At 36.8% G+C, this 22,856-nt stretch overlaps 1 protein-coding gene across 1 annotated transcript; it reads right to left on the bottom strand.

Moving 5' to 3' along the window:
* Nucleotides 1–1,158: 1,158 nt before the first annotated feature.
* INTS13 (integrator complex subunit 13) lies at nt 1,159–22,842 on the bottom strand. The gene is made up of 17 exons (XM_062634813.1): nt 22,407–22,842; nt 20,741–20,972; nt 18,685–18,759; nt 17,709–17,911; nt 17,353–17,433; nt 16,072–16,162; nt 14,301–14,429; nt 12,581–12,665; nt 9,935–10,024; nt 8,884–8,973; nt 7,216–7,394; nt 6,271–6,441; nt 5,624–5,778; nt 4,438–4,668; nt 3,450–3,589; nt 2,667–2,802; nt 1,159–1,842 (listed from the first exon to the last, which is right to left on the bottom strand). The coding sequence occupies exons 2-17, from the start codon at nt 20,963–20,965 to the stop codon at nt 1,803–1,805; spliced, it is 2,121 nt and encodes a 706-aa protein (XP_062490797.1). The 5' UTR covers nt 20,966–20,972; nt 22,407–22,842; the 3' UTR covers nt 1,159–1,802.
* Between the last annotated feature and the right edge of the window lie 14 nt (nt 22,843–22,856).

Below are 22,856 nucleotides of genomic sequence, written 5' to 3' on the forward strand. Positions count from 1 at the left end.
TGTTCATTTAATCACTTAACAGTCTTATCTGGCAGATATTCCAAAGTGGAAAATGTAGTTAGTAGGGATTTTAACAGCAGGTGCAGAATTTTTCTTTTCCTCTAATAAAGTATTTAATTACTGTGCATATTTAAGGACTGCAGCTGCAAATTAATGGCACATCAAGAGATGCAACACACAATTCCCCCAGGCACAGGATAAACCTCTCACTTACACTTCTCTAGACCAGCAAACAATTGCAGAAAGCTGACATTTACATGCTCCATATGTTCCAGACATTAACAGTCCTTCAGTAAATAAGGGACTGATATACAATACAATCTTATTTAAAAAAAAACAACCAAAACTTACAATAAACAGTAAATCCATGGTAGTTTTCTCTGTCAGAATATTTCAGATAACAGATGTGGTGATACAGGACATCCTACTGTTAATTAAGTAGTGAAAATGAAAGTCTTCTCACTTTAGAATCTCCAAAAATTACACATTGCTTCTGCAAATGCTACGTAAGTTTCAGAATGATAAAAAATATCATGCAAGTACTCTTTAATTATTGTGTAAAATGGCTCTAAAATCATTTAGAACATCTGCATCAGTGACTAAAAAAATCACCTTGAAACTATACACAGCTGAAGAAAGGACTCAGCTACCAATGTAAGCAAAGTACACTTGAATGTTATTTGTGTTCAGATCTAGTCAAACTATTTTAACATTTGAGGTGAAGAAATATGAATATATTCACTTAGTTTTAGAAAAAGCTCAAAGATGTGTCTTAAATTAACTGAAATGATAATATCTCAAATCTGTGAGACCTTCAGTTGCTTATGCAAGCTAGAGTAAGGCAATGGATGCAGATCAGTAAACAGATATACTCAGAGAGCTTAGCTATTTATCTTTTCCTTAGCCCACTCAAATCAACCCATTTGAAAACCAACCCAAAATCTTGTAAGGGATTAGATCATAGACACTGGGTGAGAGTTTTCCCATTCAAGAACTCCAGTTCATTAACACAAAAGGCTCTACTCAAAGAAACTAAAGGCAGATCACCTGCTTTGCCATTTCACACCCATCAATATTCAGAAGGTATTCCAGTGACATCCAAAAAGCTTAGAGCTAAAACCAAAAGGTGTCTCAGAGGGCATACTTCATCAAAAATAATTTAATGATTAGCAAAAATTTTATTTTACTTTTGTTTACAAAGACTTAACTCCAGCACAACCACCTGAAAGGCTTTGCTTTCTAATGATCATTTCTAGTCAATTTTAAAAATCACTTAAAACAACAGTTTTTAATCAGTAAAACCACTCACTCTCCCTCCCACCCCTTAGTTGAAAACCAAGACCAGCATTTTCTCAGTTCTGTGATCAGGTACTCAGTGTGCAGTCTTTTCCATCATTCTGGACTCCTGACAAAGTTCCATATAAATAAAAGTATTCACCAACCAAAATTAACAATACAGGTTTTTTTTAACAGTCATCACTGATTTTGAAATATGAAACAATACTTGGGGGAAAGGACAGTAAACTGACTAACATTTTTGATTCTTTGATTTAGTCCATGGCAGCACAGGTTTTCTTCAGCCTAAAAACACGACTGGAAAATACTTCAGGACAGCCCCTATTTGCACACTATTCATTTAATGTGATATGCTGATTTCATATTTCATAGCAAAAATAAGAATAGAAAAATGTAAAAACCAAACCACAGCTATACAATTGTACTGAAACAGTACCAGTATCTATTCCAGCATTAAATATATTTGCAAGTCAGCCAAGTCTTGTTCAAAGAAACATAACTGATCATCACTGCCGGCCTGTTTTTCCATTTTCTGTAGTTTCCATTCTGAAACACAAGATAACAATTGGTAAAGCCTGTTATTAGAAACATGATAGATGAAGGAAAAAAACCCTAGACTGATATTCAGTAATTATTTTTTACTTCACTAACCATCCTGTCTCTCCCTGCCCCCAACATACACAGTCTTATCTCTTTCTAATGCTTCTTTAAGGAATCAGTACATAGAGGAAAGTTTTTTTGCAAAGAAACTTTCCAGCAACAACTGCAAAAAAAGTTAGTCATTATCAACCAAAAAGACAAAGTCCATGTTCATGTCACTTCAGAAAAACGATTTTGAAAATCTGAGCTTTAGCAAGTTTGTTTCAAGGTCTTAATTTTTACCAGCCTTCTTACACAGATCCTTGACTACCACCATCTTATTTACCTAAGTAAACTGGCTTGTTTTTTCAGTACTTTTTAGTATAGAGCATGGACCACTATCATCTTCAGTACAGCATAAGATTCAACCACTCTATTATCAACAATATTTTTATACTAGCCATTCCTTTTGAAGCTAAAACGTGCAACAGATTGGCAGAAGACCTCTCAATTTAGCTACTATTTAACCCCTGAAATTTAAAAGTTTTGCTGCAAGGGCTATCAATAAGGCCCAGGGAAGACCATTTATCAGCATTCAGCCTTGCCCAGCAAATGCAAACTGAAAAGCAAGCAGAACTGTAGTTTGTCAGCACTGAGACAAAGAAATGTATACATTTTAAACCTCAGGAGAGTAAGGAGTCTTTTTAGTGCTGTAACTGAAGTATTATTCCTCCATATTGCACACTGACTACTGCCAAGATATTTGTACTGATGCAACCACTGATACAAACCCATTTTCTTCTTTCAGATGTTGATATAGCTCAGCTTTATTGTTGACAGAGTTCAAACGACCAATAAATTCCTGGTGTTTCCTAGAGTTGGCAGTATTAATCCTGTTACTCCATAAAGACAGCAAGGACATTGGCCCTAAAATTGCGAGTAAAAAAAGTCTAAGTGATTTAATTTCTGATGTCTTAAACATCATTTTAGAGATAAGAAATTACAAACTATGGTAGTGTAACATATTAAAACCACTAATATTAAACAACCTTTTGATAGAGGCTAAATAAAAAATATGCAGTGATAATAGCTTAGTAGTTGCTTCATATGAGATTTACTTTGCTTCAAATGTAGAATCTGAACATCAGCTCAGCCACTGCAACGGACAGCAGCTCACACCAAGGAAGCAATGTTAGTGAGAGATGCCCATTCTGACAACTATCCTGCTCAAAGCATGTTTTTATTAGTGAGCAGAACGTAGTGATTTCTAATACCTGTCTTTAAACAGCATTTGTGACATAGAGTAGCTAAAAAAGCACTACCAGAAATTCATTCAACCCTCTCCCATCAACCCAAGAACTTATCAGTATATCCACACAGTATCCTGGTACCTCTTTTCCTAAGAGTTAACATATTTATGAAGTATTCCTCAACACTTGAGCATTTAATTAAAAGTTATCCTCAGTGATTTGGCTTTAACTCCAGTAAGATTCAATTCATTACTTTACAAAATACAGTTTGATATAACAACTTCTGTCTTTAAAGAATAAGATGTTGCAATTCTTCTGGTTTACCTTTTGCCTTTTCAACTGTGGGCATTTCATCCATTGTAATAAGAGGCTTCTTGTTGGGTGGCTCAGGAGAATCAGGTGAATCTTTGATAACTTCAGCTTCTGCTAGTTCTTCTTTTTCACGATCCAAGAGACCTTTTAACCTTTTAAGAGGGAAGGAAAAACAGTGAAGAAAAATATGCTAGTTCAGCACATATGATTCTTGACACCATTCTGTATTCCTCAAAGTTATATGCAACCCATATCATAAGAAAATTTCTTGTGGCTCCTTGGAATGAGTGAAAAGCAATAGGAAAGACTAGCCAAATAATCCTCTGGATAAACCCTTAAGTAAAGGGAAAGATCTTAAAATATGATGTCACTTAAGCTAGTTAGCAGTATTTATATCATAAAATCATCCAGAATTTTGAAGGGAAGAGTAGCAATAAATATACAAAAATGCCACACAATCTCCTTTATCTTATTGTAGGAATTTATTTGATCATACACAAAAAAGGCATGAAACATCATCAGCATGGTGACAATAATGTAAGTGAGCCAAATCAATCTGGTTTATCTGCCTAAACACTAATCTTTCAGGACAAAAATAACTGCCTGTCCCAAGTTTTTAGTCACACTTTGTATTTTATAGAGCTGTTTAATGTCTAATAGGTGGTGTGGCTATAATAAAAATCAAACAGCAGCGCCTCCTCAAGCTGCAAAGCCCTGCTAAGTGGTCAACAACTTGTGCAAGAATCATACTGCTCGTAAAATACATTAATTTGAAAAGCCTGATAAACAGGCACTGTAATAAGATGCCCATTTCCCAAGTTTGGTAGGGGTGACTGATGCAAAAACCCTTGGGATCCACGCTCACTGGTAGAAAGCCAAGGTTAAAAGCATGAACACATCAAATTAAAGTCAACAACTGTTTCACCACAATTGCTCTCTGCTTTGCAACAGGGGCAGACAAAAATGATTATGCTGTTTTATTTCACTTTAGAAAATTTACCTTTCTGATTCTTGCCATGGCTTATCTGATTCATAGTCTTTGCCCAACTTCTCTGATTTGTCTTCTTTGTCTTCTCTCTTTCTACCTCGTTTCTTGCGCTCCTCTTCCTCTGGTGGCTTGCTTCTGCAAGCCATCAAACATTCTAAGACTCGCTGGTGCTTATCAGAGTTGTTTATGTGTGCTCGTACAAGGGTCTCCAACTCATTCCACATAATCCGGTACTGTTCATCTCTAAGTAAGGCCAGAAAAAAACCCAAGTATTACATACAGAATTACCTAGATCATTAAACCACTGAATAAATTAATGTTAAAAAATATACCTTAAGAAACCCCCCAAAAACCTAAAACCAAAAAATAACTCCAAACAGATTCTCTGTCCTCTTGTAGTGGACACTGTTCACCGGAATTACTCCATTCTTGAAACCTGAAACCACCCTGCATTTAACTCTGGATGTTAGCTGGGAAATGTTTAAATTGAAAAAGACTGTGTCCACTGAAATCAGATTCTTAACTCCCACAAGATCTCACTACCAAAAGGCACTTCTGAATTCTCTCAGGTGTTTGCTACCTATGCAGCGTCAGCATACGCATACCCATGTACTGACATTAGTTAGCATTTAATTCTTTAGACAAAAAAGAAATTTAGGCAGAATTGTACCATGCTACTGCAAATAACTTCCAGTCATGGGGGCAAATCTTCTGTAGCTGAAGTTTTTTTCAGCCAGTTCTTGGAAATACAGTGCACACAGGACAATGACTGAGGTATCATTGCTTGTTTTAAAGGAGTCGCCCATATTTTAAACAACAGCTTCAAACTGATTTGACTATCCTACTGTAACCCAATTTTAAAACATTGTTCTTTTATTAATCTGAAATTATTCCATTTTCTCCATCCTTGCTTGTATCAATCTCTTCCCTTTCTTGATGAATACCTTTGCTTTCATATTTTCAAATACTTACAACTCCTGGCTAATAAAATTATGTATTTTTTCCCCTAACATACAGCAATATCAGTACTGTGATAGCCCCTAAATGATGTAGGCATTTGTTTTGAGGACCTATAGCATGCAGTTTGCTGCATTTTATCTTTGGCCAAACTTCTTAAATTTAAAATTTGGTATGAAAACAGTATCAACAGAATATTTCTGAAAAAAGTCCAACATCAACAAAGAGATATGCATGTAACCTTTTTGGACCCTTTCCTCTGGTACCAACTGTTGAAATTGGCAGCGGATCATTTTTCCTCTCCATGTCTACCAAATTGTATATTGTTTTTTGACAATTCAGAACATCCTCATCAGTCATTGCTTCTTTTACAATCACACTGGCTAATGGCACAACCTGTAAAACAAAATATAAGTCAACACAAGAAAAATCTATGATTTCTTTCTTCCTGTTTCTCTCCTGTGACAAAGGCAATGGAACCATGGAACATCACGCAACAAAAACACCTCCCTCTTATCTTCAATTTAGTAGTAACTCTGAGCAGGTATATGCAGACCCATGCTTTCTTTACCCAGCAGCACTGTAGCTGTCAGGTTCAATATTCTACCCTATTTAGATGTCATTGCCTATTGAATAGAATCTATTGACATAAAATACATAGTACTTAAGTGAAAATAAAGCTGAAAATGAACTGATTTGTGGCAAGTGATATATAAAATACAGTTAATATTTCATCAAGTGGCAAGGCAAAGCTTTAAGTGAAAATAAAGCTGAATATAAATTGATTCATGGCAAGTGATATATAAAATACAGTTAATATTGCATCAAGTGGCAAGGCGAAGCTTTATCTAGAAGAGAATAAAAGGTTACAAACCACAGGTAACTTACAGCTTGCATGTTGAAGATGGTAGTCTGAGAAATAATCATAGGCCAGTAACGTGTATGTTTCTCTAACTGATCTTTTGCACGTTCCAATGGAATTTCAAGACTTCCATCGATCTTATATCTGGGCTCTAGAAAAGGAGTTAATCGGTTTTCCCTCATAAATTCACCAAAATCCTAATGATAACCAAACAAGATACAATTAGGCATTTCTCTAACGAAGTAACTTTCACGGAACGGGCAAAACAGCATAGTCTTATCACTAACCATGTACCATCCCCACCGCTAAATTCGTCTCTAGCAACCAAAGCCCTGTTTGAAGCTTTCAGATGTACATTATTCAGGGTGAACATAAAAACAGTTCTATAAAAATATGGGTTAAAAATTGATGCAAGGTTTTTGATAAGGAGGCCTTCTGGATCTGCAAGGTATTTCATGGACGGTAAAGAGTTTTATGTTTTCCCGGAAGCCACTTCTGCTTGTTTGTTTACAACAGATACAAAAGATGTGCTAAAAAAAAAAGGGGGGGGAAGAATGCCAGCAGTTTGTTCCATATCCAGGGTTCAAAGCTGACAACACCTCTTCTATTTATTGTACAAACCATTCTGACAATAAGCAGGACATAGTCCCATGTGTATCCAGCCCACAGAAAAAACTTGCCAAGAAAAATATTACTCTAGAATTAGAACAAACTTTAAATATTCATAGTGCATAAGGAGGCAAGTACTTCCTTGACAGGAAAGGATTCTATGAGGCAGGGAAAACAATAAGCAGATGTGCTACTTCATACTAAATGTACTACTGATAGACAAACAAAAATAGTTTTGACCATGCAATCCACTCCAGCTCTCCAGAAAAATGTACCAACATTCCCTTTATACATCTATTGCACTAAATCTCTTGTCAAATGAGATAAGCACCAATTTAAGAAAAGAGAACAGAGAATCTTACTGTAATCCGGTAGTCAGTGACTCTCCCACCACACCCTTCGCTAATTGATGGGGGATCTTCTAGAATTGATCGTGAGCTGCTTAATACATGCAGAAAAATTTCTCCTCCGTGGCTGCTGAGCATGTGACTGATTACTTTAGAGCCGGATTTCCGTGGTTGTTCTAACAAAACAGAACGACCTGTTGGAAATGAGATCAGTTTCATTGATTTCTGTGCTGCAATTTCAGATTAAAAACTAAATGTATACAATACAGGTTTGTACCTATCCAGCAAGACTATGAATCCCTTAAAGTTGAACTTTCACCTAGCTGAACAAGAAACGGCTATCTCCTTTGAGTATTTACTCCATGTCTTTACATAGAAGTGTCACATGCTCTTAAATTTTACACAGAAAGATCAAAAAGCCTCTCTCTTGGACCAATCACTTCTCTCTGTAGGACATCACTCACAGGAAAAATACATATTTCTAAAACATTAAAATGGTATTGTGTAAGGGCAGTTTGCTATTTGTAATTACTACAGATTATGCTGTATACTAAACTTAACTCATCCCTATAGCAGAAACCGTCTCATCAAAAACAACTTCTAAAAAGTAACAAAAACCTACTTGAGTATAAAGGTATCAATGGATACTCTGCTAATGCTTAAATGGATGCAATTTTCCAGAGAAATAAAACTGCCTGTGTCTTATGTCCAGTAAAAGCATAAAAAGGTACATTTGCTGAACAAGTTATTACAAGAAAGCAAAAACAGATCAGAAGACAGAGGTTATCCACAATATGCTATTAATTTTGTTCTAACCATTTTTATTAATCAAAGTGCTTTTTCAGTGTAGAATCTTTAGGGAAAAATACATAAAAATAGCATTTCATAAGACCACTGAATACTTATTTAGACATTCAAATTACCTGGCTAAAGAAAACAACCTACTAAAAGGATGCCTGTAATGCAGACGTGTTTGCAAAGTGTAAGAAATCCATGAAATTAAGAAAATTAAGTGTAAGAAAAACATGAAATTAACATAGACTACATATTATGTGTTTGGAACAAACAAGGTAAGCTCTGGCTTATCTTTTTAACAGGATTTAAATGACAACCTCTTACAGCGAGATTGTTCATAGCAACGGGCAGGATCTTGCAGATAAGCAAAAGATAAACAAATCTAACCTACTTTCTGACCAATCCTAGTACACATAATGGGTATGCCTGCTTCAGTTGATCAACATACTTAGTTGGTCATAACCCAGTTAAGAGCTTTCTGAGGCTGCCCAGCAAATGCCAAAAATCAGGCACAGACCTAAGTTGCTAATATTTTGCAAGTCGGAATGAGCATTGTGATCAAGTGCACTATCAACTACTGAAAGCACTGTTTCCTACTAAACAGCATGAAGTAAGAAGTATTCTACATTTGGATTCAGAAAGAACTACCACATTTCAATACTTACTCCTTCTTTACATCTTTCCCCACCATCTGCAAGTTTCAAAACACATTCTGTTTGCCTTTGAGTACATTTAACACCTTTCTTATTTATACAAGATGTTAAAATAAACTTGGTATTTTAACAGTATACAGACATCGACTGCAATACAAACTAAAATGTGTGAAGTGCTCCATTCACAATATTAACAATTAAAAAATTAAATAATTAGCCAAGGACACAAATTTACCGTTAAGAAGAAAGTTTGTAAGACATGAAGAAGGTCTGCTATTTACATCTACTGGTGAAATTCTGTATGCTCCAGTGCAATAGTGCAATTCTGAAAATAGACAAGAGTGTAGTATCACATACAGAAAAAACATCCTGCAAATGAAAGGGAGAGGAGGCTATTCTGCAATCAGCAGAACTAAGAGGTCTAGCTGTCTCTAACTAAAAGTCTGCTCGTTTTACAGTGTTCTTGCAATTGTTCCAGTATCCTCAAAACCAAGAGCCTAAAATACTTTCCGAGTTCCATTTCCAGCAGGACCTCCAGTTCTTTAACTCCTGAATTTTTTCACTGTAGAGTCAGCCACCTCTTACTTCTTATCTATATTTTTGACCTGCTGGCTCAAAGAGTCAACATACTTCGCTGATAGTATAAAGGGTACACGAGCTGAACGGCCATGGGGTTCCAGTGTTATCCCAAATCTTCTGTGTCCTTCTCTCCTTTACTTAGATTTGGAGAGAGATCTCTCCCTTACTTCAATCTGAAAGTTAATCTAAGGGACTAGTCCACTGACAGCATCATAGCATACATTTAATTTCCTTATAAAACTTTTTACTTAGCACTCAAGATTAAAGACAGTACTTTGATTCTATCTCTCCGTCCTCCCCTCAGAATTAAAACAAAAAAAGATTCAATGTCTTAAAGATGCTATGCTAAAACCCCACCACTGTGGAACTGACAAGTTACACTTGGCCCCGTGAGAAAGGCAAACAATTACTCAACCTTGTAGTCAAGGACCAACTTCATGATACTTAAGAGGAGATTGAAAAAAAGCCACAAAGCAAAACCCCTCCCACCTCTTACCCAAACCCCTAATTAGCCAAGATCAGGAGAGCATTCTATGACCATTACTAAATCAGGGTGCAGTCAGCAGCAAGGTTTATAGAGCAAAAGGTAAAAATCAGCATTAACAAGAAGCAAATTACCTCCTTGTTCAGATTCTTCTCCATGTACAGAGAGAACAGTGTTCAACACAAGATAGAGTAGCAGTTTTGTAAGATGCCATGTTACCTACCCACACTATTCGTCCGAGGAGTACACCATTTTAATGTTACAGTTTCTTTAAATGTGCCTTCTCTACTATTGCCACCTACATGATTATCACCTGCAATATAAAGTCAGAAAAAGTGTGTGATCAACCATATTTTTTTTATATTGCAATAAAAAACTCTAAACTTTATGGTACAAAATATTTGTAACATGAGCATATACAAAATGTAATCTAATTTTTAAGTCAGATACCCAACTTGAGAAAAAAAATTATTTGCAGCAGCAGTTAAAAAATAACCTCTGAAATCAGCAGCCATTGCACATATTTTAAAAACCAACCCAGCAAATAAAATACTGACGCTCCAGAGCGTGTTCCACAGGTTTGATTCAGCATGCAGAAAATTATAGATATGTTTTATCTGTAACAGTTTTTTTCTTCCAAAATGCCCAGGACTTTAAGACAATATCTTCTTTAGTTTTCCGCACTGAAATCAGAACCTTTAACAAATGTTAGAGCTTATCATTTCTTTATTACAAATTATATCCTCATGTCAAAACTGAAACTGATCTAAAGGCACATTTGACAAGATGGGCTTCTGGGGGAAGAAGTATTTAGTCTCATCATTCAGTATCTTTGCTATGTCAGATTCAATCTGAACATCTCTCAACATGCTCTACTGGCAACAGATGTTTTATCATTAAAATACTTTCATACAATGTCTCATTGATGGTGTGGTCTGGCAAAAACTACACAAAGGCCCTAAATCAGACATCAATACTCCCTAATACATTAAAATACATTTCTACTAATGTGTTCTTCATGCTTTTTGACACACAATTTCTCAGGAAAGAATTAACTGAGTTTTGTATGAAATGTCATAATTACTGTAGCACAGTCACCTAATACGCTCAAAACCACAATTGGGAGGAATGAGACACACATCGACATGCAATATTACATGTTATTTGCTATAGTTTTGTCTAATCTTTCATGTAAGAAGCATTCTTTTATTTCATAAAGACATTTAATAACAAAATATATGTTTTATTTGATTATTAATCATGGAGGTAACTTGCAAAAGTTGATTTTTTTTTTTCCAGTTACATTAAAACTGGAATCATTTTAGGAAACCTCTCACTATCTAAATGACAAACTTTTTTAATCTAAAAATCCACAGAAATAAGATCAATGTAAATGAATTCTTATTTTTCTTGCACCAGAGCTATTACAACTGAAAGATTTATTTAAAAACAAATTAAAAGAAAGCCAAATTTACAGAATCTATGAATAGAAAAAAAATGAAGAGGAATTGCTGTCAGAATTTGGTTTTGGCTTTTACTAGCAAACTTATTCTTTAAACAAACAGGTATTACAAAACTGCTTCTGAGCCCTTACAATAAATCATTATGCTTTCAACATGGTAACGCAAGTTCAGGTGAGTCCAATTCATTACTGTAGCATCCCATTTTTTCCTCTCAACCCTTAATCATACACTCCACTAAAATATGGTGCACAGTACTTGTGATGATAATAAGTTACCTCCTTTTCCTCAAAGTAATGGTAATCCCCATAAGAGAAAACAAAGCACAAACTCCCTAAAATGGCTACTTATGGAACATGATTTCAAACTTCAGAAAATAAACATCCACTCTTAGTTAAATAACTGATAGAACTCATTTGTTAAATTCCTCACTTCTTAGAAATTAAACCATGATCAGCTTTCTAATATGCTTTAAAACCATATAAAGTAGTTTCCAATAATGAAACAACTATCTACAGCCTACATGTATTCTACTTGCATAGTAAACCAGACTGAACTTTTAATGGCACTGAATCATATAACAGAAGTTACAATCAGTGCAGTAAGTTAAAACAGAGTATATACAAGCCTTTAAAAGCTTCAAATGAGACCTCAGCACTGAAAAGGCACACATACAGTCAAAGTATTCCAGAACACAATGGCACACGCTGAGGGTTTTTTCACTACCACTTCACATGTAATTCTACTAATACAGAATTTTTAGCCTGGTTTATTAACAAAATTTTACATCAAACACTGTTCTGTAACAAAATAGTTGTGCATAAGGCTTACTGCTGTGTTTTTCTAACCTCAATTGAGTTATTAAAAATTCACCTCAGAGAAATAGTAGGTAATAATTCTAGATTTACAGAAACCATAATGGGTATTTCAAACACAATAAGAAAGCTCAAAAGTCAAATAACTTATCTTTTCCAAAGCAATTACTGTCATAAACAGGCTTATGAGATGTAAGTGATGTCAACTATTATTACCTGACAGATTAAAAGTTTAATTGTGCAAGGAATAATTTTCCACAAACACCCACAAGAGGTACTTCGTTTTGCAAAATCACAGCACATCCGCTCTCTCATCTTTTTATACCTCAAAAAGTTGACATGCCCTTCACGCATATAAGCTAAATATACGTGAAAACTTGTCTGATGAATTTGACCTCTTTTTTTCATTAGTATAGCTTTATTACTATATTAAAGTGAGTAATGAGTAAAACTCCAATGCCAGCATTACAAATTAAGTTCTCGAGTTGTAAGGAATAACTGAAAATACGCTAATCATGCCTAGAATTTACATCTCACAATCTTTGTGAAAGCAGGCTGATCAAAAGCCACTTTTAGAAGACTCTTTATACTTACCACTCTTTAAAAAGTCCACATGCGCTTCTTTGTGATGAAGAAGCTCCACATCATAGTTGGCTGATGTGTTAGCATGTTGTTCTTCCTTTAAAAAAAGAAAGGTAGAAAGAATATAACTATTTTAGCTATAGGTCTCCATTTTCATAAACGAATGATTCTACATTTACCTTTCACTCCAGAAGAAAACAAAAAGCCTCCAAGGTGCCTCAGACAACAATGGGATTGCAATGTTGAGGAAACTGTCTGCTCTCTGACCTGTTTAAAGATGCAGCCATCTGCATTTCCTCTTTTTTCCTTTTTTGAAACCCTGGTTTCCTCTTTATAGAAATGCCTTGACAAGGTTCATAGTGTAAAGTTTAGGTAAAAACAGGCTTAACTACTTTTGCTGGAATCAGTGAAGTTAAGGAAGCCTACAATATATTGAATACCACTAGCAGTTACAACTTTCTGAGCAGCCAAAAATGGTCACTACAGAACAGACTGGCACTTCTCATACCTAAAAATCAAGAATCCAAACCAAAAAACAGACTTCCAACTACCATTTCCTTGCACTTTCAGATACCTACAACAAGTGTAACTGCAGCTGAAAAATGGATGTTTGTAAAGAGGACACTGCATCTTTAAACAGCTGCAGAGGACTAGCAAAAACAGAACAGTAACTTTGGTAATTTATGCCAAGTTAAAAAAATAAATAAATAAAGGAAAAATCACAGAGAACCCAACATAGTCTATTACTATAAGGACAAAGGCAGAAGGGAGAGGCAGTAGCACACAGGTCAGAAAGTTAGACAAGGTATTTGCAAACTTAAGTCACATTTATGCCATGACCCATGTCAAAATTTCATTAAAAGCTGTGAAAATATTTATTTAATTTAATGTTTTAACTTATAAAATGCACACAGTAGTTCTAGTTTTAAAAGATGCAAGTAATGATTGACAGTATTTGAACTTGAAGAATTTTATTAAATCAGGAAAGTTGATTGCCCCCGCCCTTTTTGTCTGAATAATAAGCACACTTCTGTTTCAATTGTCCCTTGCTGCTCAATCAGAAAATTACTATAAATTTAAAAATAGTTGAAATTCTTAGTTGCAGTGATTTCCCTCCCAGTAGTGATAAAAAATTTAAAAATAGGGACATAAGCAACTCTGAACAGAAGATGTTTGATTTCTTTCTTAAGTAGATGTATCCGCTATACTCTGTTTCTGGTTTATGGATCTTCAAGCTGGAAAACCTACTGGAAAACCTTTAGTCAAAAGTCAGCTATTAGTTACAAACACCTTTATGTTGGGTGGGCATGATAATGAAACAGAGGAAAAAGACTCACTATGCCACTATAATGCACAAGGGTCAAGAATATCTAAACACAACTAGAAGAAGACAAAAGAATCACAGACAAAGTAATCTGAGGTAAATAAGACTGTATTTATATAAAGTAATACAAGCAGAACTGAAATAACACTTGTATTGCTACATCAAAAATTGTGATTCGGCAATACAACATGTTGTTCTGTGATCCTTCTTCAATTTTTTTTCCCCTTTATTTTTACTAACCTGGTCACAGACATTGAATGTGGGCTAATAAAAAAAAAAAAAAAAAGAAAATATGATATGGAGAGAAAAACAATGTAAAAATTTAATTAAAATAAACTTATTAAGAGTTTTCAAACAAATTTAGAAGTGATGTAGCCAGTTAACACAAAGCTATAGACACAGTATTACCTTCATGGGAATGTTAGTTATTGTGGTTGAAGCCAAATCAAAGTGCTGTTGTACTAAAACATTCAGTTTTGTAGCCAGATGACGACCAGCACGGACACTGTGCACTTCACTGGTTAAAACAGGTGAAAGCTATGATAAATAGACAGACAGTAGATACTGTTAATAAATTACGCTCTATTACCACATAATAGTATTATTCATTTAAAACTCTAAAATAAGCATCATTTATACTACTAATTTGACTAGGGGCAAAAATTACTACTCAAAAAACCCCCACTCCAAGGGAAACTAAAAAGCAAGAAGCAAAAATTAATTCTTATTCAGAATTTTGCTGGTTGTGTCAATTGTTCCAGTTGCTACCAATCATCAAAAAAAAGAAAAAAGAAAAAAAAAATTAGAAGTGTGCTAAAAACCTGCTTTGTTAATTGTTAATAGGAAGAATCAGCATCGCAACGTGGAGAAGAAATCCTCTTAATAGCACCTCTGGGCCTAGTTTTCCTGCTCTTTTACCTGCTGAGTAACAGGAACAAACTAGTTTTCATATGCCTACCTATAACAGCATCACATATATACACACACACGGGAAAAAAATGCAAGCCACAAGATATTTTTGACTTTTTCCTAACTAATAAGGAAAAACCAACACAGTGATAAAGATGACTCTTACATATGAAAGTAATAGTCCATTTATTCCCTTCCAATTACGCAGGTGGGGTTTTTTTTAGCACAACTAAAGAGGAATGTAGCAATTACAAATAATACGCAGGACTAGATGCCTTTCATGCTAAGCTTAAGGCTTTTCCGTGTCTTCTCTTTCTTACAAGCAGCACGTTAAAATACTGAGCAAAGCAGACTGATGACGAGCAGAATATATTACAAAATATTTTGGAAGTACTTGGTTTCAAACCACCACTAAGCATACAAGTCCACAGATTATATACACATGCTTTGGTTACTGAACAACTGAGATGTTAATATATAGAATGATTTCTTCTATGCATCCTTTCATCTTTTCATAAAAGAATCTTTAAAAGTACCTGTACGGTTCTGCAAATATTTGATGAACTTCACGCATATTCTACATTCCTACAATGTTGCCCTTTCACTTGGAAGCAGATAACGCTTTCCAACGCTTTCATTAAAAGGGCATTCTGCTTGGTAACACTGGAACAGAATTTATTCTAAAAAGCTAATTTTGGTTTCATGAGAAAAACATTCAACCAAAAGGCTAAAACCACTAACATGCTAGTCTTGATAACATGGAACAATGCAGTGCTGAACAGTATCTACATCATTCACTGACAGATTTGGGAAAACAGGGCTTGTGCTAGCTAGCAGCTTATGCTTGAATAGCAGGAAAGTTATTCAACTAACCTATTCAACACACCACGTGTTGATGGTTTCCCACTGTGTTTCCAAATGTGCACTTCATTCTCAAAAAACCAAACCCCAAGACTGTAATTCTGTAGCATTAAGCAGCTTACTTCACAAAACCAAAATTGAATCATGAATGATTAATGCAAAAAAGTAATGAAATTAAAAAAGGGTATCATGTATGCACTAAGACTACAAACCAAGGAAAAGCATATACATGAGATGACAATATGCATGCTGTCAGCTTTTCTGAGACTTATCACCTGTACTTTTTCCTACACCTTACCACAGACCAGAGCACAGAATGTTACTGCTGAATATTTAACATGCACTGTCTACTTCAAGTCTGACATGATTCCTAATCCTTGGATAAATTTCCTCATTTTAAACTCCTTACCTCTTTTTTAGGACGGTCTGAAACAAGGCTGTCTTCACCAACTGGGTATGTGTGGATTAAGACCAATTCACACTTCTGAATCTGCATTAGACTTAAAAATAAAAACATTCTATTTAGTCTGCCACACTGTAGGCTATCTCCTAGAAAATCAGTTCTTTCAAGATTTATCTGATTTCAGAAACACAGAATCATACAGACGTATCATACTGTTTCTGAAAGCATTCTGTAGAAACTAGGTTAACATTAATGACTTGCAAAAGCATATACTTTAAAATAATTTCATCAGAATAAAAAAAAATGTGTAACATTTCTAGCTCTTCAGATGCTATAGCACTGTGTTTCTTTTGAGACATATCAGTGGAATAAATCCTTAACTGGTGTAACCTGTTCAGCTTCATTCAACTGAAAATTGACACTACAGAGGCCTCGTGTCTCCAAGTTCATGCACAGGTATTAATAAGGGGATTCCAGTGAACATGAAAACAACTCCCCAGATAGTATGCTTATCTCCCTAGGTGGCTGGAAATTTGGAGAGCTCAAAACATTGTTCCGCATCTCTACCTACAGGAATGAGATCATTTTTCTGTCTTTACAGTGGACTTGGAACCTGTATCCTTCATACATGCTGAAACTGCAACTGCAGCAAGTAAATATAGGAGATTCCTGCTTCTGCTATTTAAGTGCCTAAGGAGCAATCAAGAATAAGATCTCAACCTATTATACACTTTACAAGGCAATACACAGTCCCTGGGCCAGTTTACCATTTAATTAGACAAAACACATGGTGGAAAAATGACTTCTCACCGGAGGTGCAACCTATATTTCAAGAGGTTTCTTTATCTCAAGGGAAGCATCAGGCTACACAACAATTTAGAAATTAAAAGCTAATTTCAAAGAAGTTAACTATTTTAGCTGAAGATGAATGTAAAACTAATGCAGTGCTGACAAGAAAACATGCATCAAATGTGCTACTGATTACAAACATACAATATATAACAAGGCAGAGTTACACGTTTCATTTTGGAGCAAGACATAGAATGTAACAACCTAAAATACTGTACTGTCCCTGTGGGGATAAATGACGATACTGAAAAGCTAATGATTACACTCCAGCTCTAAGTCAACAATATCATGATTTAGCAACTTCTGTTTCACACACGCATTAATTTAAACAGTTCATTAGAATAAATTTTAAGTAACAAAAATACATCTGTATTTCACAGAGGAGGTAACAGGCACACACAAAATACGATATGCTATATTTGTAAAATGCATACTCACTGATCTGAATTAGCTGCAAGCTTGTTATGCTCATGAATGGTTTCCTGGACACAGTCCTCAAGCATCCGAACATGACTGTCACTAGAAAGATATTTTATATTTATTTTTAATGCAGGATAACCAATCCTCGCATTCAAAGCAACACGCCACTAAATGCCCTTTTATTTCAAGTGGGAAATCTTCGATTTGTTACAGACCACCCTAGATGAAATGTTTAATATGGCAAGAAAGAATCTAACAAAGACCACAAAAAAGCTAGCTATGTAGAGCATGAATTCATGACAATCAACAAAAGGCTTCTAAAAATTTATGAAAGAACTTCTCTGCAAATGGTAGAAGCACATGATCACACATACCTTTTTGCATTAGTAATACAGATTATTCTTCCTCTGTTTCCCACACGTTCTGCATTTTCCATGAGCATGGTTCGAGCTTCATGCTGGTATTCTGTTATCTTGCAGAGTGCTTCAACTGCTGCAACCAGACCGTGAAGTATGCTGCAGCACTCTGGATCTGCCCGAGGATTAGGGGGCCCAACAGCTGCTAATGCTGCCATCAACTAATTAAAAAGAAAAAAATTGTTATTGAAAGTTACTTTCCAGCCCTTTGTTAAAGTGATCAGCTAAGAGAAAAAGTCATCATTATAACTGATTTTACATGCAAATTAATATTGAGAGAAAACCAGACAGAGCTATTAAAGACCATTATATGCTGCCAATCTTATTGAAAACATTTGGCCCTAAACTATCCTTTACAATTCATTCATCAAGTGTTACAAAGCCTTATACATTATCATTTCTTACTGAAAAATACCTAGCTATAATAACAAGTTATATTCAATACCTGAAATCAATTCTAATATTATCAGTTGCCACCTGCTTTTATTCTCTGAGATTCTGGAAATTCAGTTCCTCCCCAAAGTAAATGTAAATTTTTCAGAGGATGAGCCCATTCAGTATTAAACAAAACAAGAGCAAAGACAATATTCACTTTTTTACAGTTTATTTGCCTATAGTGCAAATGTAAAGAAAACCAAATTTAAAATTCAAGCAGTATCATCAAATTACAGAAGAAATACATAGGTAATCTCCTCATAACACTTAATATATAACTCTAAACTCAAAGCTGCTGGATTCTTTTTAACTTATGTAAAGCTGCCTATAGAACAGTCCATCCTCACAGGTGGCTTCTTAAAATTCTATTACACAATTTCAGACCAGGTCCGCTGTTTTAATTAACCAAAGTTATTTCATACTTAACGTAGTAAGAAGCTGCTGTTTATTCCACAATTAATCTAGACTTAAAACCCAAAAGGACAGATACAAAGCATACCTCCTGCAAGTTCTGATCTTCTTGAGTCCAAGAATTCAAGACATGAGCCCCAGAATCACTCACAATGAAATTCACCTAAAAGGATCAAAAAAGGACACGTAAGATCTTACTATATCAAATCATACAGATAACAGCCATTACGGCTACTTCCCCAAATCCAAACAAATATGAATTACACCCTCATTCTTCTGATACTCTGGAGATGACCAGGCAAACTAAAAAGAAGACAACAAAACCACAAAAAGCATTCACTCCTACTACATTCAGTTACCCTTTTGTAACACTGCAGTTAGCAACTTCTTACTCTGTTTATATTTTTAAGCTACTAAATCGGTTTCTAGACCAAATTAGCATTGCAGGGTGTTATGAAGAATTTTAATAATTAGTCAATGTTTTCAGGAGAATAGCTACAGAATAAATACTTATACTGCAATATTGCAAGTCATTCTCCAAAGACTGTCACAGTAGATCACAAGGGTAAATACCTAGCAAAATTTACTAAATATCACATAGCACCATAAGTTCTAATGATGACAAAAAAGTCAAGAGGAAGCACACCTGCCACCTCGAGCTTCCCATACCACAGAATCATAGAATAGTTAGGGTTGGAAAGGACCTTAAGATTACCTAGTTCCAACCCCCCTGACATAGGCAAGGACACCTCACACTAAACCATGTCACCCAAGGCTCTGTCCAACCTGGCCTTGAACACCACCAGGGATGGAACATTCACGGCTTCCTTGGGCAACACATTCAAGTGCCTCACCACCCTCACAGTAAAGAACTTCTTCCTTATATCTAATCTAAACTTCCCCTGTTTAAGTTTTAACCCATCACCCCTTGTCCTATCACTACAGTCCCTAATGAAGAGTCCCTCCCCAGCATCCCTATAGCCCTCCTTCAGATACTGGAAGGCTGCTATGAGGTCTCCATGCAGCCTTCTCTTCTCCAGGCTGAACAGCCCCAACCTTCTCAGCCTGTCTTCATATGGTAGGTGCTCCAGTCCCCTGGTCATCCTCGTGGCCCTCCTCTGGACTTGTTCCAACAGTTCCATGTCCTTTTTATGTTGAGGACACCAGAATTGCACACAATACTCCAAGTGAGGTCTCACAAGAGCAGAGTAGAGGCATCAGTTCAGCCAAATGATTCAAATCCATTAAGCATACACTTGATATAATCCCCCAATGGGACTTGACTGTATATTAAATGCTTCAGAGTTTAAATTCAACATTCACTGTCTTGAGAACCAGGACATGTAATCCATCAAGGCAGTGCGGATGACATGCATCAAACCACTGAACTACTGTATGTACTTGTTAGTGCCCAGCCCCTGGCTCAGCTGCTCCCTGACATAGCCAGTATTCCACCATCCCTATTTTGTGCCAATATCACTGTCATAAGGATGTTTTACTTTCTTTTTTTTTTTTTCTTTTAAGGGTAACTAACCTTTAGGACATTGCACAATGGTTTACTCAGTGAGAAAAAATCTAAAAAACAAGGATCAGTACCTTAATTTATGATACAGTGTTACAGAACCCAGCAGGGATTTATTTTTCTAAACAAGGAGCTGTGTGCCAGGAAGCTCTCCCACTTTTTCAAACTGGTAACTGAAAGGCAAGCCTACCTGTCCCGAAAGCCCAGAATTACTTCAAAGTTGAGACCAAAAACCTTATGCATTGTTACCAAGCATGTTTAGAAACCAAATTCAACTTGAAACAATACCTCACTCACGTTTTCATAAACTTATAGCACTGGAGAACACAGTATCTGCAAGTTACTTAAAGCACCTCTCCATGTTTTCAACAAGTTACAAAGTGACATTAAGACAATGAAAGGATCCAAACATAAACATGTACTGGGATTCATGTACTACTCGAACTCATTTAAATAGCTATGAAGTGTAGAAGTGTAGCAACAGCAGAAATAAATTTTTATATAATAAATTATATTTGATCTTTTAATCTAACCACCAGCTAACAATATTAAAAGACTACAATAAAATGAGGAAATACCCCTCATGCTATAAAGTATCATCTGCAGTGGGGCTAGAACTTACCAGTTTCTTGAAAGGGAAAATATCATACATTATTCTACAGTACTCCATCGATGATTCCACCGAACAGGTCCATAGTGATTTTGATATGGGTGCTATAGGTATAATTCCTTGGGTCCGATTCTTTACTAACATATCAAATTCCACATGTTGCCTGCAGGACTCTGCCATATACGGGCAGTGATCCACAACGAAAACAGTTTTATGAGACTCAGAAAAGATTTTCATTTTCTTCCTAAAAGAAGCAGATATAAAAATCTGAACAAAATTGTACAAAGCAAGAAAAAAATCAAATCGAGATTACTGCAGAACTTAGTAAGTGTAAAAATTATCTTACTAGACTATGCAAGTTTCAAAGGTTACCTCTTGCAGTAGTTAGATTATGCATCACATACATTAGCTCCTACAAAACTATTAAGCTTTAAAAAAAAAATACAACCAACAAAATTCCCAGTTTAAGAATCTATTTACATACCCTTTAGAACTCTTGCTAGGATATGTATTTAGAATACTAGATTTCTATTTCCTAACCTTGGGAGGAAAAAAAACAGAGAAAAGTACAGTGTTGAAAAGGTAAGACCAATGCACACTATTATCCTCCCCACTTTTCTAATTAAAGGATACTTTGCGGGGGATAAAAGTACACAAACTGCTTCCTATTTAAAGCTTATTTCCTAAAATAAGCAACATGGAAAAAAAATTAATTTATAATTAGGCTATACAAACTTTGAAGCTGCATAAACATCAGACTTCCAAGTAGATTTTTCAGCCTTCACCTCGCTAGATACATCTGGTTTTAAATCAACATTTGCATCTGTACTTTGATCTCTCACTGACAGGTACACCAAGTCTGAAATTATAATGCATGTGTTTCTTATCAAGCAAGACTCATAGGAGCACTCTGGTATTCGTCCCAACTATGAAGCCTGGGAGCTCTGCCATGAAGTGTGATACACCTTCCTGTTTCAAAACAGACTGGGTTTTGCTCTCCTATAGCATCGCTGAAATACTTCTGAAGCAACTATAACATCAGATCTTGTGTCCTAAAGACCCAAACTACATATGAAAATTAATCTCAGACTAGTGCTATTTAGACCACTATTCTCAGATCAAACGCTCCTCAAATTTACTCAACTTCCAGATGCTTCCATAACATTTCTAATATAAAAATCTATTTTGTCCACACAAATGCTGATTAATTACAGAATATACAAGACCAAAGACATATGAGCTCATTTAATAAGCTAAAATATTAAACCAATAAAGACTGTAAATGCTCCAACCCTGGCAGTGTTCATGGCCAGGCTGGACAGGGCCTTGAGCGACACGTCCCTGCTCCAGGCAAGGGGGCTAGAACTAGATGATCAAGGTCCTTTCCAAGCCAAACCATTCTGTGATTCTATGACTTATACAAGTCAACTGCGTTCAGAACCTGGGGGGGGATGATGGGACGATTTCCCTCGGCAACAGGTGCAGCTGCCGGGGCACAGTTCACCTCTTTCGGCCGCAGCCAAGCCCGGTGGTCGTGGCCCAAGAGTTTGCCTCTCATGTTTAGCCTGGCAGAGCGCCTGGGACAAGCAGGCAGGAGGGGCCGGCGGGGTGCGGAGGAGGCGAGGTCGGTGCCGGCCCGCCCGCAGGCTCGAGGCAGGGGAAAGGAAGCGTTTCTCACCTGGGCCGGCTCCTCCTCTGATGCAGAAGTCCCGGCCCCGCTCCGCGGCGCGCCCGGGCCCGCCCGCGGGCTCGCTCCGAGGAGGAGGAATGAGGCCCACGGGACGCCCTAGACAGGGTCGGGCGCGGACGCCTCCGCCCAGGCGACCTCCATGCCCCTCCGCCTGCTTCCTCCTCCTCCTCCGCCGCCGGCTCCGCGACGAGCGCGGGGCCCAGCTCCTGCCTCCGCGGCCGGCGCCCGCGGGGGTGGGAGAAGCGGCCGAAGCCCACCCCGCTCCGCCCACCCCTGAGGCCGCGGGACCCCCGCGCGGCCACTTACGCCGCTGGCACCACGGCTCCCCCAGCGCTGGCGGGGGGAGCGCCTCTCCCCTTCCTCCCTCCTTCCCCCCGTCCCCGCTGCGCTCCGCGGCCGCGCCAGCCACCCGGACCCCGGCGGCGGCAGGCCGGGCTC

The sequence above is a fragment of the Pezoporus occidentalis genome, unplaced genomic scaffold (genome assembly GCF_034315485.1).
Source record: "Pezoporus occidentalis ecotype Australia unplaced genomic scaffold, CSIRO_AGI_Poc_V1 ctg44, whole genome shotgun sequence".
In the NCBI taxonomy this organism is placed as follows: domain Eukaryota; kingdom Metazoa; phylum Chordata; class Aves; order Psittaciformes; family Psittacidae; genus Pezoporus; species Pezoporus occidentalis.